The sequence below is a fragment of the Eriocheir sinensis genome, unplaced genomic scaffold (assembly GCF_024679095.1).
Source record: "Eriocheir sinensis breed Jianghai 21 unplaced genomic scaffold, ASM2467909v1 Scaffold110, whole genome shotgun sequence".
In the NCBI taxonomy this organism is placed as follows: Eukaryota; Metazoa; Arthropoda; class Malacostraca; order Decapoda; family Varunidae; genus Eriocheir; species Eriocheir sinensis.
Window position 1 is genome coordinate 224,249 of NW_026110408.1, and position 19,031 is coordinate 243,279.

At 46.9% G+C, this 19,031-nt stretch overlaps 1 protein-coding gene and 1 long non-coding RNA gene across 3 annotated transcripts in view; one reads left to right on the top strand and one right to left on the bottom strand.

Annotated features, from left to right (window-relative positions):
- Window positions 1-19,031, bottom strand: part of LOC126989223 (prostaglandin reductase 1-like) — a 106,299-nt gene that overhangs the window by 11,329 nt on the left and 75,939 nt on the right. The window contains exon 7 of the mRNA XM_050847859.1: window positions 8,017-8,135. Coding sequence (XP_050703816.1) covers window positions 8,017-8,135 — 119 coding nt within the window. The remainder of the gene's footprint in view (window positions 1-8,016; window positions 8,136-19,031) is intronic.
- Window positions 673-7,931, top strand: LOC126989221 (uncharacterized). Of its 2 annotated transcripts, XR_007743038.1 has the most exons (6): window positions 673-5,342; window positions 5,431-5,635; window positions 5,944-6,033; window positions 6,076-6,165; window positions 7,303-7,437; window positions 7,878-7,931. It is a non-coding gene; the product is annotated as an uncharacterized LOC126989221 (long non-coding RNA). The 2 variants fall into 2 exon arrangements; XR_007743037.1 differs by lacking the exons at window positions 7,303-7,437; window positions 7,878-7,931 and having other exon boundaries at window positions 6,076-7,180.

The window sequence follows — 19,031 nt, forward strand, 5'->3', positions numbered from 1 at the left end:
TGGATAGCAACTGCGCAGGGGAGAAGAACTGGCAGAGACGATGCAGAACGCCCAACCTTGAGGAAGCTGATTTGGCGAGAGAGGAGATGTGAAGTTTCCAGTTGAGATTTTGAGTTAAGGATAGACCGAGGATGTTTAGTGTTGAAGATGGTGATAGCTGAGTGTTGTCGAAGAATAGGGGATAGGTGTTTGGAAGATTGTGTCGAGTTGATAGGTGGAGAAATTGAGATTTTGAGGCATTGAAGGACACAAGGTTCCTTCTGCCCCAATCGGAAATGATAGCAAGGTCTTAGGTTAAGCGTTCTGCAGCCTCCAGTCTGAAGTCATGTACTACCTATTAGGATGGTCTTCTATTAAAAGAAGTTGATTAATGCAGAGTGGAGTCGTCGGCGTGTGAGTGGACAGGACAGTTTGTTATGGAAAGAATATCATTAATAAATAACAGGAAGAGAGTGGGTGATAGCATAGAGCCCTGTGGTATACCACTGTTGAAAGGTTTAGGGGAAGAACAGTGACCATCTACCACTGCAGAGATAGAATTGCCGGAAAGGAAACTGGATATAAAGGAACAGAGAGAGTGATAGAATCCGAAAGAGGGCAGTTTTGAAAGCAACAACTCTATCGAAGGCTTTCGGTATGTCTAGCGCAACAGAGAAAGTTTTGAAAGCTAAGAGAAGATGACCAAGAGTCAGTTAAGAGAGGAAGAAGATCGCCATTAGAACGCCTCTTATGGAACCCATACTGGCGATGAAATAGAAGGTTAGAAGTGGAAAGTTGATTTTGAATCTTTCGGTTAAATATTGATTCAAAAGTTTTAGATAGACAGGAAAGTAAAGCTATAGGGCGGTAGTTTGAAGGATTGGAACGGTCACCCTTCTTAGGAACAGGCTGTACGAAGGCATACTTCCAGCAGGAAGGAAAGGTAGATGTTGATAGGCAGAGACGAAAGAGTTTGACCAGGCAGGGTGTCAGCACAGAAGCACAGTTTTTAAGGACAATAGGAGGCACTCCATCAGGTCCATAAGCCTTCTGAGAGTTGAGACCAGTGAGGACATTGAAAAGATCATTTGGAAGAATCTTAATAACAGGCATAAAGGAGTCAGAGGGGGGATGAGTAGGAGGAATATGCCCAGAATCGTCCAAGGTGGAGTTCTTACAGAAAGTTTGAGCGAAGAATTCAGCCTTAGAGACAGATGAGACGGCAGTGCTGCCGTCAGGGTTAAGGAGAGGAGGGAAAGAGGAAGAAGTAAAATTGGTGGAGATATTTTTGGCTAGATGCCAGAAGTCACGGGAAGAATCAGAAGAAGCAAGGTGTTGACATTTTCTATTGATAAAAGAAGTTTTGGTAAGTCGGAGAATAGATTTGGGACGATTCCGGGATGAAATGTAAAGGTCATAGTTAGCGGGAGTTCGAAGGCTCTGGAACCTTTTGTGAGCTGCCTCTCTATCTTTAATAGCACGAGAACAAGCATGATTAAACCAAGGCTTTTTAGCATGAGGAGTAGAGAAAGAATGTGGAATGTATGCCTCCATTCCAGAGACAATCACCTCTGTGATGCGCAGAGCACACACAGAGGGGTCTCTCTCCTGGAAGCAGTAATCATTCCGCGGGAAATCGGAAAAGTACATCCTTAGGTCGTCCCACTGAGCTGAAGCAAAATTCCAGAAGCATCGCCTCTTCGGTGGGTCCAGAGGATGTATAGGAGCGATAGGACAGGAAACAGAAATAAGGTTATGATCGGAGGAGCCCAACGGAGAGAACAGTTTGACAGAGTAAACACAAGGTTAAGAGGTAGGGAAGGTCTAGAATGTTGGGCCAGTCTCCAAGACGGTCGGGAATACGTGTAGGGTGCTGAACCAACTGCTCTAGGTTGTTAAGGAGAGCAAAGTTGTAGGCTTGTTCACCAGGCTGGTCAGTGAAAGAGGATGAAAGCCAAAGCTGGTGGTAAACATTGAAATCTCCCAAGATGGAGATTTCAGCGAAGGGAGAGTGAGACATGATGTGCTCCACTTTAGAATTCAAATAGTCAAAGAATCTTACATAGTTAGTAGAGTAAGGTGAGAGATAAACAGCACAGATGTATTTAGTAATAGAATGACAATGAAGTCTTAGCCAGATGGTGGAAAATTCAGAAGAGTCAAGGTCGTGGGCACGAGAGCAAGTGATGTCGTTGCGCACGTAGGCGTAACATCCAGCTTTGGATTGAAATTTAAGATATAGTAGGAGAGAACAAAGTAGAGGCTGCTGTCAGTAGCCTCAGAAACCTGTGTTTCGGTGAGGAAGAGAAAGTGAGGTTTAGAGGAGGAGAGATGGTGTTCAACAGAATGAAAATTAGAACGAAGACCACGAATGTTGCAGAAATTGATAAGGAGGAGGTTTGAGGAGTTATCAGGACACCTCTCAAGTTGGCAGCCAGAAGGAGAGTCCTCCCTGGGGGAATTTATGGTCCCCCCCCCCCCCATCCTACACGGTTATGCTTATCTTACGGCATGTGGGTGGTCATATATTTTGAAGTCTGGTGGTGGCGCGACGAAGTGTATCTCATGTGAAGGCTCCCCTCTAGCAGAGGCGGCTTGCTTCGTAAAATTACAAGCATACTTCAACTGACACAAGGTAAGTCTTGTCTACTTGTTCAATTTTCTTTGCTCTCTCTTCGTAAGAGCATGATATTTAACCATAATATTTATTGTTTTTGGGGGGACAGAGTATACTGTGTCCCCCCTAACTCAAACTTTGGGGGGACACGACCCCTCTCCCCCATGAGTTACACCCCTGGATGTAAGTGAAGAACGGGGCAGAAGGGGGAGATGGATTGATTTTCTACAACAGTTTGACATCACCCGATACACAAGGCTGGCTGTAGTCCAGCCATGTCTACAGCAGATTACCTGTCCAGAATAGCCTCAGGCGAAGAAAGGGAAGGAACCTCGGCTGGGGCGGTCAGCACTTCAGCTTGTCTCGACAGCACGTTTTGGGACGTGACAACACTGAGGGAGGCACAACAAGAGGACGACGAAATAGCAGCAGTGGTAGAGGTCCTGAAGGGGCGCGCAAAAAATGGAACAGCCGTTGCTGAAGGGGGACCGCTCAACTTACAGACTCGTATGCGATTGTCAAGCCAAGGCATCCTTTGTTATGCTGTCCATGGAGGACGATGGAGTGCACCCCGTCCTCACGGATGTAAGGAGACTTAGGTGCTGGTGATACCAGCATTACTAAGAGTGCAAGCCCTCCGCCTAGTGCATGATGCACCCCTTAGTGGTCACATGGGATGGAGGCGTATGTGGGAGAGAGCGAGGAATGGTGTCTGGTGGCCCGGGATGAAGGAGGACGTTGACGCCCACATTAGTTAATGTGAAGCATTTGGGACCAATAAGAGGACGAAGAGCCGGGTAAGGCACTACTGCAAGGTACATTAATACCTGATTGTATGAATAAAACCATGCAGATTGATTTTGTGGGGCCTTTCTCGACCTCAGGCAAACATAAGTTCCGGTATGTGTTACACATGCAAGACATCCTCACACGATACATAGTGATGGCGCCGACCCTTGATGCCACGTTGGATACGGCATCGAGGACTCTTTTCAATAGATGGATCTGCATGTTCGGGCTACTGCGCACTCTGTCTTCTGACAGAGGTACGCATTTTACCTCTAATATGTTCCAGGTAGTTTGTCGTGAAGCAGGTATCCAGCAGTGGCTTGGCTCACCCTACCACCCCCACAGCCAGGCCCAGGTGGAAAGGCAGAACCAGTTGGTGGACAACCTTCGGTGCCTGTGTACGAACAATATCGACCACTGGCCTGAAATGGTGCCCCATCTGCAGTTCAGCCACGACGCTGCAAGGAACACCTCGACGGGACAGTCACCACACCAGCTAGTGTTTGGTCTCCCTGCCAGACGGCCGGAACAGGTAATCGCCCGTGAAGTATGTAATGAAGACCCGGATTGTTACATTCCAGACTGAGTAAGCAGAGACAGCGTGAAAACTGGTGCAAGAGAAAACGAGGAAAATCCAGAGGGCGGTGCGGACAGCGAAGGAAAAGATCGCCCTGGCACAAAGGAGAAGGAACAGCAAGTATTGGAGTAGAGGAGAAGCTTTTCAGGTGGGAGAGCTCCTACGCCTCAAGCTTTCCAATGCAGAATGACACTTCAAGGGGGGCAAGAAAATCGCCCCTTACCTGTCTCGCCGTCACCGCGTCATCAAGGTGTTGAGGGGAGGATGGTCTTATCAGCTCACCTCTGAGGACGAACCAACGGGCCGAGTGAAAGTGTGTCACTATGATGAGCTCAAAAGAGCACCGACAACACCCTACTCCTGGGAGGCCCCTTACACCCACATGCAACCTCCCCTCAGGAATGCAGGGAACAGCATATGCACGCCTCTTCAACAGTCAACGCGAAACAGACAGCCTCCAGGAAGATTACAAGTCGATCCCGGCAGAACTGCGTATGAGTCCGAGTGGGAGGAACACTGCGACGACGAGACGATGAAGACAACGATGAATATGATGTACATTATGTTAGCGATTGTGATAACTGAAGGTTTTTGAGATGTGGGGAGTTAGGCTTAATTGTATGTAATGGTAACAAGGGTTCTTACTGTGTTGGTTGCTGGGTTTGTAACTCGAACTCCATTCGAGCCGAGGCATTGAGAAAGAAATACTTGATCAAGCTGGCAGTCAGGTGCCGGCCTCCACAGCACTCACTTGGGAATAAAGCACTTCTCCAAGACGCCATTTTGCACGACCTTGACTGTATGTAAAACTGTATGTATTCTCTATAAAATGTATTTTTTGTTAATATTTTTGAGTGTCTGGAACGGATTAATTGAATTTACATTATTTCTTATGGGAAATATTGCTTCAGTTTTTGTACATTCAGTTTTCGTCGGACTTTTTCAAACGGATTAATCACGAAAACCGAGGTTTCACTGTATATAAATAAAAAAAAAATTATGCATTTGTACCATCAGTGGTGCAACACGCAACAGCTGAGCGTGTGTGTTGCACCACCAGCGGCGCATGTAGTGGTTGACGTGTTAAAGGACCATGAAGGGTTAACAGTGTTAGTAATGATGTATACTGAAATATTGATTCAAAAGTGGCTATTACTTATGGATGTGCACAGTCACTTTGGCAGCTTAGTTTTAGTATAGGCAGAAATCACTGCTACAGTGGAGTGTGGTGGGAGGTGCAGGAAGGTGCAAGAGGAGCTGGATGTGGCAGGTGGTAGGGGCTGGGGGCAGGTGCAAGAGGAGCTGGATGTGGCAGGTGGTAGGGGCTGGGGGCAGGTGCAAGAGAGGAGGGATGTGGCAGGAGGTAGGGGCTGGGGGCAGGTGCAAGAGAGGAGGTCTGTGGCAGGTGGTAGGGGCTGGGGCAGGTGCAAGAGGAGGAGGATGTGGCAGGAGGTAGGGGCTGGGGCAGGTGCAAGAGAGGAGGGATGTGGCAGGAGGTAGGGGCTGGGGGCAGGTGCAAGAGAGGAGGGATGTGGCAGGTGGTAGGGGCTGGGGGCAGGTGCAAGAGAGGAGGGATGTGGCAGGAGGTAGGGGCTGGGGGCAGGTGCAAGAGAGGAGGGATGTGGCAGGAGGTAGGGGCTGGGGGCAGGTGCAAGAGAGGAGGGATGTGGCAGGTGGTGGGGCTGGGGCCGGTGCAAGAGAGGAGGGATGTGGCAGGTGGTAGGGGCTGGGGGCAGGTGCAAGAGAGGAGGGATGTGGCAGGTGGTAGGGGCTGGGGGCAGGTGCAAGAGAGGAGGGATGTGGCAGGAGGTAGGGGCTGGGGGCAGGTGCAAGACACGAGGGATGTGGCAGGTGGTGGGGCTGGGGGAAGGTGCAAGAGTGGAGGGATGTGGCAGGTGGTAGGGGCTGGGGTAGGTGCAAGAGAGGAGGGATGTGGCAGGTGGTAGGGGCTGGGGCAGGTGCAAGAGGAGGGATGTGGCAGGTGGTAGGGGCTGGGGGCAGGTGCAAGAGAGGAGGGATGTGGCAGGTGGTAGGGGCTGGGGGCAGGTGCAAGAGAGGAGGGATGTGGCAGGTGGTAGGGCTGGGGCAGGTGCAGAGAGGAGGGATGTGGCAGGTGGTAGGGGCTGGGGGCAGGTGCAAGAGAGGAGGGATGTGGCAGGTGGTAGGGGCTGGGGGCAGGTGCAAGAGAGGAGGGATGTGGCAGGTGGTAGGGGCTGGGGGCAGGTGCAAGAGAGGAGGGATAAGAACATAAGAACATAAGAACGCAGGAGTCTGCAAGAGGCCGGTAGGCCTGTACGAGGCAGCTCCTTTGACCCTAAGCTCCCGTGTATCTAACCCCACCTAATATCGCTGTCCATGAATTTATCTAGTCTATTTTTGAATGTGACAATTGTATTGGCACTCACCACATGACTGCTAAGCCTATTCCACTCATCCACCACACTGTTAGTAAACCAATTTTTGCCTATGCCCCTGTTGAATCTGAATTTATCCAGTTTAAACCCGTTCCTTCGTGTCCTACCCGGTTCTCTTACCAACAAAACCTTATGAATGTCTCCCTTATTAAAGCCCTTCATCCATTTATAAACCTCGATCATGTCTCCACGCACCCTTCGCCTTTCTAGAGAATGCAAGTTTAACTGTTTGAGTCTTTCCTCGTATGGCAAGTTTCTCAACCCCTGAATCGTCTTAGTCATCCTCCTCTGCACCGATTCTAACATTTTGATATCCATTCTATAGTAGGGTGACCAGAACTGAACCGCATAGTCAAGATGAGGTCTAACTAATGCTAAATATAGTTTGAGGAAGACTTCGGGGCTTCTGTTGCTTACGCTCCTTGAAATAAATCCCAGTACCCTATTAGCTCGATTTCTAGCTTGAATGCATTGTGCCCTTGGACGGAGATCAGAGCTCACTAAGACCCCTAAATCTCTCTCGCACCCAGACCTACTTATGAGAGTGTCATTTAAGCAATAGTTATGTGAGGGGTTGTTCCTACCTACACTCAGAATACTGCACTTCCCTACATTGAACTCCATCTGCCATTTATCCGCCCAGTCATATAATCTGTTGAGTTCACCTTGGAGAATACTAGCGTCCTGATCCGACTCAATTACTCTACCGATCTTGGTATCATCTGCAAATTTACTAACATCACTACTAATTCCTGTGTCTAAGTCATTGATATAAATAATAAACAAAAGTGGACCTAATACCGAACCTTGGGACCCCTGTAACACATCCCCAGTCAGATCTTTTACCATTGATTTGCACTCTTTGCTTCCTATTGCTAAGCCACGCCTTGACCCAGTTCAAAACTTTACCCTCTGGGATGTGGCAGGTGGTAGGGGCTGGGGGCAGGTGCAAGAGAGGAGGGATGTGGCAGGTGGTAGGGGCTGGGGGCAGGTGCAAGAGAGGAGGGATGTGGCAGGTGGTAGGGGCTGGGGGCAGGTGCAAGAGAGGAGGGATGTGGCAGGTGGTAGGGGCAGGGGGCAGGTGCAAGAGGAGAGGGATGTGGCAGGTGGTAGGGACTGAGGCAGGTGCAAGAGAGGAGGGATGTGGCAGGTGGTAGGGGCTGGGGGCAGGTGCAAGAGGAGGGATGTGGCAGGTGGTGGGGCTGGGGGCAGGTGCAAGAGCGGAGGGATGTGGCAGGTGGTAGGTGCTGGGGGCCGGTGCAAGAGGAGAAGGAGGTGGAAGGTGGTAGGGGCTGGGGGCAGGTGCAAGAGGAGAAGGATGTGGCAGGTGGTAGGGGCTGGGGGCAGGTGCAGAGGAGGGATGTGGCAGGTGGTAGGGGCTGGGGCAGGTGCAAGAGGAGGGATGTGGCAGGTGGTAGTGGCTGGGGGCATGTGCAAGAGGAGAAGGATGTGGCAGGTGGTAGGGGCTGGGGGCAGGTGCAAGAGGAGAGGGATGTGGCAGGTGGTAGGGGCTGGGGGCAGGTGCAAGAGGAGAGGGATGTGGCAGGTAGAAGGGATCAGAAATGGATAAGGGGAATAATAAATGGAGGGTTAGGGAAGATGCACAGTGTTGAAAAAGGCTGAGGCATTCATGTGTTTACCTGCAAAATCCACTCTTTGAGCTGATTGATGCCTTCCATCCAGCGGTCTTTCCAGCGCCCAACCAGAAATCCTTCAATACGCAGCTGCTTCCAGATGATGTCAGCCTCACTGAGGGGACCTGGAGAGACAGTATGTTGTAGTATTATATATATATATATATATATATATATATATATATATATATATATATATATATATATATATATATATATATATATATATATATATATATATATATATATATGACCAGTCACACTACTCATAGGACAAGCAAAGACCAGATGAACCTGCTCAAGTTTATTTAAAGCAACAAAGAAAACTCGCTGGAAAATAAGAAATAATTAATTAATCCCAGGCACACAGCAACCTAGCTATCTATCTTAAAATATCCTATGCAAATAGATTACTTAACTGTAGGTGGGCGAAGCGGGAGCCACACCTGATCTACCTCGTGGTCTGGAGCCCTGGAGTCCTTCAATCCTCTCTCGTTCCTCTCTGCAACACGCCGCCTCTCGACCTTCCAAAGGCTTCCCTCGCCTGCAGTACAGTCCCCCTGGACTTGTGGATACTACAAAGGCAGGTAAGCCACCACGATGGACACGTGGCACGGAAGGATGGTGAGGGACATCTAGTCGCGTTGGAGTCTGGGAGGAAGATGGCGGCGGGGAGCCCGGCAACCAGAATCCTCAGCACGGTCAAGATGACAGCTCTCGCCACACTGACATCTCGTTTTTCCTGCATAACACTTATACTAACGCCCTAATGGCTATGGATTATTATTTATGAATAACCTAACACCATGCACTAGGTAATAGTGGGTCATGCATCCCACTCATAACTCAGCTTTGGCAGTAATAACGAATATGATTTGAAATAGGTGCTGTTTCCTGCCTGCCTGGTTTTCCCGCCTGTCCTGTGACTACTTCCCGCTCTCTCAATCAAAATGGCGGGGACTTCGCGGTATTTTCCACGGGCTATTTCTTGAATAATGAATTCATGACATTTCGCCCCCCCTTTAAGAAAATTTTTGTCTTCAGAGAAAAGTTTTTGACTGTGCTACGCTGCCAACACTGGTAACATGCCCTACACCTGCACCTACAGAATTTGCATGTTCCTGACAGTACGTTCTCACACTTTTCACACACCCTCTCATACTGTGGTGTATGTCAGTTAACCTCTGCTCAGGTAATTGACGGTTCGCCTGTGAGTGAAAAACTTCAACATTTACGTTACTACTCAAACTAGAGGGAAAACTCCATAGCGAGGCGCCAGTACCTTTTAGAGCGGGCTTGGGGAGCTTTGCCACAATTATTCACAATATGTAAATGGTGTTATGTATGTATACACAGTGTTGGTGGGACAGATGTGGAGTAGCTGTAGGTAGGTGTAAAATGGTGTAACTTATTGTATAAATTCCTGGCTATCTGCCTAATTTTTCCTGCATTACCACACCATGCACCATACCATGCAACTTAATTTTTAAGCATGCCGCAAAACTTTCGGCCAAACCAGCTTTTCCAGGGTTGCATTTACGACTCCACCACCTACAGAATTGACCGCTCCTATCTCCTCCAAACCACCTAATCTGAACACTTTCGTCACTTTGTTCCTCGACTCAGCTGAATCTTGAGGTCCCAAGATCCGAATATAAAGTCTCCGAGCCACCTAACCTGTCCACTTTGATCATCTTACTCTGCTACCAGATGCGACAAGAAATTCGCCCCAACGTTGGGTTGTCCCTTTATGTACAGGTAACTCTCGATTTACGTGAGTATTGCGTCCTTGAAGAGGTCGCGTAAATCAGAAACAATGTAAATCAAACAAGAGGTAAGTTTCTGTCGAAAAATAAATACCGTATTTTGTGGCGTATAACACGCACCGGCGTATAACGCACACCCCAAACTTTAAGACAACAATTCTGAAAAAAAAAGTTCTTAAAATGCTCAGAAATATGTACGGGTTAAAGAACACTGACAATGTACAGTTTCCTGAAATTTATTATTATTATTATGAATTGACAAGTGTCCTTGAGTAAAGCAATGAAAATGGCGGCTCGGCTGGTGTTGTGAGAAATACATCCCCATAAACATACTGATGATGCACAGCTTCTGATATCATAATAAGCATATTATTCTCACTATCACTCGTAGGTTATGACAGACAACTAGGCAAGGCACAATTCACATGGTTCTGGTGACACGTGGCATGCAGATGTTTGTTGTATGGGTGTGGTTGTGTGGTTTGTAAACAATGCAAATGGCGGCCGGGCTGGTATTGCGTGAAATAACTCCTCATACAAGACTCATGATGTACAGTTTCTGATATCATATTTACCCCATTATTCTCACTAATATTAATAATTAATAATGAACACATAGAAATTTTTTTCCAATATGATTTTTTTATGTAGCTGAGCTCAGCTGTGTGGTCGCGGTGCTGTGTGAGTCCAGTTGCGTGAAACATATGGAGGCCACCATAAAATATTGCGTTTAAGTGGAAAAAATGTGTAAATTAAACATTTATTTGGATTTTGGACCCCGTGTTATTTCAAAAACGCGTAAAACAAACTCTCGTAAATCGAGAGTTACCTGTAGTTTACAGTGAACTGAAACTGCTGGAGATACAACGCCCAACGCATCAGACGTGCATTGTGTTCTTAGAAGTTTTCAAACTGGCTAGGGGCATATGATCAGTTTCGAGAACGAATTGGTCGCCATATAGGTAAAAGTAATATTTCTTGATTCCCTCTACTACTGCAAGGAGCTCCTTTTCTACCGTAGAGTAGTTTCTCTCAGCTGGACGCAACTTCCTGCTGTAATATCTTACAGGAAACACCTGATTATTACTCTCTTGCATCAACACGGCACCAATGCCCTCCTGTGATGCATCGGTACGCAGAATGGACTGCTTATTGAAATCAGGCAGCTGTAAAATGGGCTCTTTGCATAACATGCTCTTAATTGTCGCGAAGGCTTCCTCTTGAGCGCCTGTCCATAGTACCTTATTGGGTGCATGTTTTCTCAACAATTCATGCAGAGGGGCAGCATTGACAGCGCTATTGGGGATATAATCCCGGTAATATCCAGCTAACCCCAAGAATGACTTTACCTGAGTTTTGGTCTGAGGACGTGGAGCATTTCTGACCTTTTCTATTTTATCCATCTGACACCCATACTGTCCTTCACCAATGACATGTCCTAAGAATGGCACCTTTTCGTGCCCAATCAAGCACTTACTGGGCTTAATGGTCAGGTTGTAGCGCCAAAGCCGCTCCAACACTAACCTGAGGGTCTCTAGATGCTGCCTGAATGTGGGTGAGTGAATTAATACGTCATCCTCGAAAAGCTCCACTCCTTCCATACCTCTCATGACCTTGTTAAAAGCTGCTGGCGAGTTGGTCATCCCGAAGGGTAAGGCTTTGTACTGATACAGGCCTCCAGGTGTACTAAAAGCTGTCACCTTACATCCCAAATGAGAGTGGGATGTTTTTCACTGTGTTAATACAGTTTCTCTAATAAAATCTGTCACCTTACAACTCTCCTCAATCGGAGGAATCTGGAAAAACTCTTTCGTCAGGTCTATCTTAGAAAAAAATTCTAGATTCAGCCAGAGTAGCAAATATGGCTTGAGGATCAGACATTGGCTTAGCGTCTACGCGCATTCGATAATCGCCGCAAATCCTAATTCCTCCTTCCTTCTTCCTTATGACTACCATGGGGCTGCAGTAGGGGGAATTTGATCTCTCTATGATACCTGCAGCCTCCATTTCACTGATTTTGCTTTTTACGGCCTCTACCAGTCATAAAGGAATCTGGTAAGGCCTTTGTCTGACAGGCTCCTGTAGTCCATTTGTCCGTCCTATGGTTTCAATGGTGGACCCATGAATGGTCTCTAGTATAAGGTTTTTTTGTGGATTCACCTGCCTTAGGGTTCCCTGAAGCAATCTGGTTGGGTTGTCGCAATGACTACTTTGGGGAAAAAATTTTATATGCAAATTAGCAACGCCATTACCGAAAAATCGATTTTCCTCAATATTTTTAAAAGTATACATACTAGGATCATGAAAGTTGTGTCTAACCCAAGGTTTTTATGGTCAAGGAATCAGTTAAAGCCTTTTTGAACCTTCTCTGGTGAATATTTATTTCATTATGTACACTATTTGACTCAATTGTGTCTTTGCTATATTGAATAATTTAACTAACTTCTGAAATTGGTGTCTTTTCAGGATATGATGGCTGCTGAATTTTGTTCTATACCGTCGTGCCATGGAAGTGGACCTGTTCAGGTGTTCAAGCATCAAGGCCTCAACACGCTGATCAAGCGCAGTCAGGAGAGAAATGACAGTGACTTGCAGGCCAAGTTAAAAAGCATTCTTGACTCACAAGGGGAGTCTGCATCTATATTTTGTCACAAATCGTGTTACTGCGCATACACATCCAAGCAGAACGTTGCAAGGACAGTGGCTAGAAACAGAAAGGACAAATGCACGTTTCTCGAGGGTGTACCACAAAAGAGGAGGAGGTCTCAACTAGAATCATTCCGATTCAGAGAACACTGTCTGATTTGCGGTGATCGTTGTGTCCCCAAGGACCCCAGACACCCTGACAGGTGGGAGCGTGTCATCCAATGTGAAACCACTGACCGCCCTGGCCGTCCGTCTTTCAAAGACACTCTTTTGGACATATGCGATTAACGGAGCGACGAATGGGGCAGAAAAGTTGAAATCCGTATCAATGGTGCTCTCACAGATTTGCCTGCTGCCGACGCACAATACCACAAGAAGTGTTATGATGAGTTCATCGTTATTCCCAAATATACTGATTTGTCGTCTAGCCCCGATGCACCCAGTGACGCTGCACTTAGGTTAGTGATCGATCACATGTATGTCAATCAACATCTCTCCACATGGACCACTGTTGAATTGTACGAAATGTACTCTGGTTTTGGCGGCCACCTTACTTGCCAGCAGATGTTCACAAACCTCACGACCTACCTAGGAAATGACATTGTTGTTGTACACATGGAGGGATGTGCCACGGTGGTCGGATTCAGGCATCTTGTTGGCAAATCCTTGAAATTGGTCGCAGTAGACTGTATAGATGAGGACAGTGTGGACTCTATTGTAAGGCAGGTCAGGCGAGAGGCACGGTCCGTCCAAGTCAGCAGTGCAAACTACGACCTCGGAGAGTTCACACACAGCAACATTCTCAAACAAACAAGCAGCACACTACTCAAGTTGATATCAGAATTGGTTTCGCATGGACAGGTTAGCAAAAGGTCACTCAGTTTAACACAGGCTGTTCAAAGTCACATCACAGGCACCAGAAACCAGACAACCTTGGGTTTGGCAGTGAAATTGCATCATCGCCATGGGAGCTCAGAGTTGATCAAACTCCTACATGAACATGGCTTCACAGTTAGTTATGACGAGGTCCTGCGCTTCCGGAAATCAGCTGCGAAATTTGTGGGCGACAGTAGCAGTGTTTTGCACCAGGCCATGGGATTGTTCCGCACTGTGGGTCCCATATTTGGGTGGTTTGACAATTTGGATCTACTTATTTCAACCCCAAACGGGCGTCGTGAGACTCATGTCATGGCGCACGAATTCCAGCAGCACCAAGTGGAATTTTAGAGACAGGCGGCGCTCAAACTGGGGTGATGAATCTTGTAATTCCGCGCCTCATGAAGACAGCTGCACGATCCCTTAGAGTCAGCGAGAGTCGATCCATTTTACTGCAACGCTACACGGGACCAAAGAAGGTCAATCCCCCAGCTGTCCCGATGACATCAGGAATCCCATTTGCAGATGTGTGCATCAGATCCAAGAGTCTTGCAGCATCTGAGTTCAAGGACACCCAGTGGCTGAACTCAATCTCCTCCACTGAAAGTGTAGAATGGCACGGGTTCAACAATAAACTTTCAAGAGAGGAAGTTCCACCGTCAAGTAAGCCTGCAAATGTCTTCCTTTTTGGCCCTCTGATCGACTCCCCACCTGCTCACCCAGACACAGTCCTGACGTCAATTCTCTATATGAAGAAGTCGTTGAGTGAGTTGGGCATGAATCATGCTAATTTGTCCATTGACATGCAGCTGTATATGGTGGGACAGCAGATCAAGTGGTGGGAGCCAGAAAGGTTCAACGACATAATCCTTCATCCAGGGGCAATGCATATCGTCATGTCCTTTTTGGGGAGCATTGGAACCTTGATGAAAGGCTCAGGTCTCGAAGAACTGATTGGATCGGCATTTGGCGGCTTGACAGGGATCATTAACGGGAAGGCATGGGTGCGAGCCATGAGGGCATTTCGAATGGTGTCAGCTGTGTTACTGCAGGATTTTCTGAAAGATGCTACCAGAACTTTCGATGAAATTTCAGACTATTTGGAAGAGGCACGGAAACACCCGACAGGCCGCCACTGGGTGGACAACTTCGTAAAACCCACACTCTTGGTTCACCAATTCGTCCGTGCAGAAAGAGAAGGCAATTGGCTTTTTCAACAGCTGTGTTTGGAGCGGATGATACCGTACTTCTTCGCCGCTGGACATTTTCATTATGCTCGATATATTTCATGGCACGTGTTGGAGATGCGCCACCTTCTGCCGGAGACAGCCAAGGTCGACCTTCTGGCTGGGGCCCATGTCTGCAGACACAGCGAGGGGTGTTGGAACTCGGTATCAAGTGACCAGTTTGGTGAGCAGACTGCCATCAAGACAGGAAAGGGAGGTTTGAAAGGTATGACACTCTCCCCTGAGCTGGTCATGGAATGGATTGACTCATTCCTAATATCGGTCTATCTTTCGGGTGCCATGGAACACATATATCAAGAGCATCCGGTTGACTCGTCAACACAGGTCAAACACAAAGAAGAAGGTGAAAACAGACGCAAGCTGGATCAACAAGATCGACGAGATTTCTTTGGAACTTGCCAAGCATTCCCATCCTCTAGAAGTCGAAAGTGAAGTTCTCTACAATATCGTCAACGGTCAAGTCGCTCCTAAAGAAGTCAACGTCCAGGACGCGTTGGTAACTGGAGAGAAGATGGCCAGCTATTTCCGCAACTCTCTACCCTCTGGCTTTCATGCTAAGATCAACAACCAAGTGAAGACTATGGAACACTTGAAGCGAGGCATGAAAGTTGGCAGCAAGACCGTCTTTGATTTGGAAGCAATATTTCTCCGCCTATTGACGGTCGGACAACAGCGACAGTTTCAACTAGCTTCCATATTCCAATATGAACTGTGCAAGCTCCCCTCATCGCTTATGGATGAATACGGCTGCTTGCGAAAAGGCAACAAATCTGTTCTAGCAAATCGTCTTTGTGTACAAATTGCCGCTGCTCCAAATCCAGATATCGTCATAGTAGACGCACAACAGTTGCTCTATCATGTTGTCTGGCCACATAAAGGGGACTGCTCTGTTCTTTTCGACAACATGAAGAGCTGGCTATCCCGCTATCCTGCTATCGTTGAAAAAGTCTTAGTGTTCGACAAATACGACGATGTTTCAGCCAAGGATCATGAGAGAAAGCGACGTGCTGGAGAGGGTTCCACTGACTACAAACTGACACTTAACAGTCCGCTACCGAACCGAGAGGCTGTTCTCAAGAACAAACACAACAAACGGGAGTTGTCACAGGTGCTGTCAACCTGCATCATGGGTGCAAACATGTCTGTCGAAAGTCGAGACGATGGTGGGTTCGCTCATGATGAGGCAGACGTGACTATAATTGCATACCTACTACAAGCTGCCGAGTTTGGCAAAAGAGTGATCCGCATCCTCAGTGACGACACTGATCTATTTGTGCTGATGGTCTTCTGGGTCTGGAAAATGCAGCTACACTTCAGATGCTGTGTCCAGATGGAACGCTGGAATGGAGTCGTGATAGACATCAACGCAACATGTATGCAGCTGGGATCCAAATGTTTGCAGCTACTGGAATGCACGCACTGAGTGGATGCGATACTGTATCGTACCCATTCAACAAAGGAAAAGTCAGTGCTCTGAATGCTCTGAAAGCCGGGGACTTTCCTGAACTAGTCCAAGTTCTGGGTGAAGCAACTGCCACACGTGGCGAACTACTACAAACAGGCCAACGATTCTTCTGTGCCATGTATGATCAACCACCAGGAACCTCTATGAGCCAGGCCCGGTACCAAATGTATTCCAAGAAGAAAGGAACGCCGTTGCATCATGGCGTTACCTCCAACAGAGAAAAACTTGCTTCTCCATGTACAGAGGGCACATCTTCAGATGTTGTTATGGAAGGCGGCTGACCAACAAGGTCCTCCACATGTAGACATCACAGAGTTTGGATGGGAGATGAAGGATGGAATTCCATCACCTAGATATGACACGGGTCCTCCAGCACCTAGAGATCTACTTGATGTCATCAGTTGTGGATGCAGAACTGAGGGCAAGGCATGCAGCACCGAGGCATGTAGCTGCCACAAAAATAATGTGTCTTGCACCGTATATTGTGTATGCGTGTCTGGTGAAGATTGTCACAATCCCTACTCGGTAGCATCAGACCAAAGTGTTGAGGAAGACGATAATGACTCATCGGACGAGGAGTTCGTGTAGGCAAAGACAAGTTAGAGGTTTATATTTCGCTGGGACAAATCGTTCATTGCTTGATACAAAGTTTTCTTAAGTTTTTTTTAAGACTAAAGCACGTTTTAGTTTGGTGCTTTTACGTATGTTCAATTTGTGAAGGAAATTTATAAATTTGGTAATTGCACACACTTAGTTTGTATGAGGTGAAATAAATATTCACCAGAGAAGGTTCAAAAAGGCTTTAACTGATTCCTTGACCATAAAAACCTTGGGTTAGACACAACTTTCATGATCCTAGTATGTATACTTTTAAAAATATTGAGGAAAATCGATTTTTCGGTAATGGCGTTGCTAATTTGCATATAAAAATTTTTCCCCACAGTAGTCATTGCGACAACCCAACCAGATTGCTTCAGGGAACCCTAAGGCAGGTGAATCCACAAAAAAACCTTATACTAGAGACCATTCATGGGTCCACCTATGTGGCAAATAGACTACTGGCTCGTCAACTCGATTCGATACTCTGGTACCCGAGCAATTCTAGGTTTATCAGAAAAACCTCTGCATAACCCTCTAGCAACGATGCTAATTGTTCCCTCTCCTCTGGGCTAACTTTTCTCCCAACGTCACGTCATGCACTGACTCTGTCTGTCTAGAAGAGACAGTGAGAGGAGCCTCGCCGTCCTCATCATCCTGTATTACTACTGCCGCTCCCACGTCTACGGTCTGAGGTTGAGAATAGTGAGCTTTGACTAACTCTAGACACCTCGCCCTCTCATCATCATACTCACTTTCTCGCAAGCAACCTGCGGCTGCATCTGGCCGGTAGTATTGTTTCAACATGTTGATATGGAACCGTTTTGGGTGTCCATCAACCAGGAGAATATAATTAAGGTCATTAGCCTTCTCCTGAACCTCGTAAGGTCCCTTCCACTGAGCTAACAGCTTGTTGCTCGCTGTGGGAAGCAAAACTAGGCACTGTTCTACACTGAGCGTACGCAACTTTGCCTTCCTGTCGTAGTAACTTTTCTGTACTTGTTTTGCTTTGAGTAACTCCTCCTTAGCAATGTTACAGGTCTCTCTCAGCCTGTCACCTAAATCTAACACGTACTGGTATGTGGTCTTGATGTCCAGATCTGGAACATTGTCATCCCATAGCTCTCTCAGTAACTGAAGCGGACCCCTAACCGACCTACCATACATTAGCTCTAACGGGGAGAACCTTGTGGAGCTCTGTGGCACTTCTCTGTACGTGAACAACAAAGGAGCCAGGTACCTAGGCCATTCCTTGGGTTGTATGGCAGCCATGCGTTTAAGCATTTTCTTAAGTGTACCGTTAAAACGTTCACACAGTCAATTACCCATGGGATGGTAGGGCGTGGTATGTAACCCTTTGCACGCTAGCAGACGGAGTACTTCCTCCATCATCCCTGAGGTGAACTGAGTACCTCGATCACTCAGTATTTGTCTGGGTATACCTACTCAGCAAAATATAGTATTTATTAATTATTCCTTATTTTCCAGCGAGTTTTCTTTGTTGCTTTAAATAAACTTAAGAGCAGGTTCATCTGGTCTTTGCTTGTCCTATGAGTAGTGTGACTGGTCATATATATATAATAAGTGACTAGAAGGGGCTGTGAGTCTGAGAACTCAATTTTCAGATATTTTATTTTATATTTTTTTATTGCTGAGAATTTTTTAAAGATCTCAAGAAGTCCAGACCTTTCAAGAACCCCACATAAAATGGCGCCCGAACAGGGACTCCCACGGTATTTTTCCACGGGCTATTCCTTGAATAATGAAATCATGATACCATATGCTGTACTAATTTATACAAAACTAAATATTTATTTATCTATAGCCTCACAGGCAAAGCGCTGTGCTCCTGCAGACACTGGTAAGCATGGGATGCCACATCTCTCAAGAAAGCAATTTGTAGCCAGCACTCAACTGAATGTCCCCCACCCCACTGCTCCCTATTCCATCCATAGTGTTTTCCTTTGTTTCCAGGTACTCTGGCTGCCAAAGCTCACCTCCAACTCTGCTCTCCTCAGCTGTCAGTAACAACGGTGCAGCCCCTATCATACGTATTTATTATAAAAAATTACATGTAGCCTAACCTAACCTACCATACCTCATACCTCTAACTTGGCATCCCTGTGGCAAATATGGGCTTCACCACCTGTAGCCACACGGGTTCCCACACACATTTCATGGCTATTTTCTCACAAGGTTTGATCTCTACACTCTTTCCTATTGATTTCCTGGAGGACTGAAGGTTAGTAGAATGCATAATTATATGACAACAAGAGAGCAGTGACTCATGTAGAAGATAAGATATTATTGCATTATGAAAACCAGTCTTAACCCCAAATTCGTGGCAGAAGATTAGTTCTAAGAGTGGCCGCCAGATTCCAGATGATTCTCCTCCAGTGCTTCTTGCTCCATTTTAGCAGCTTG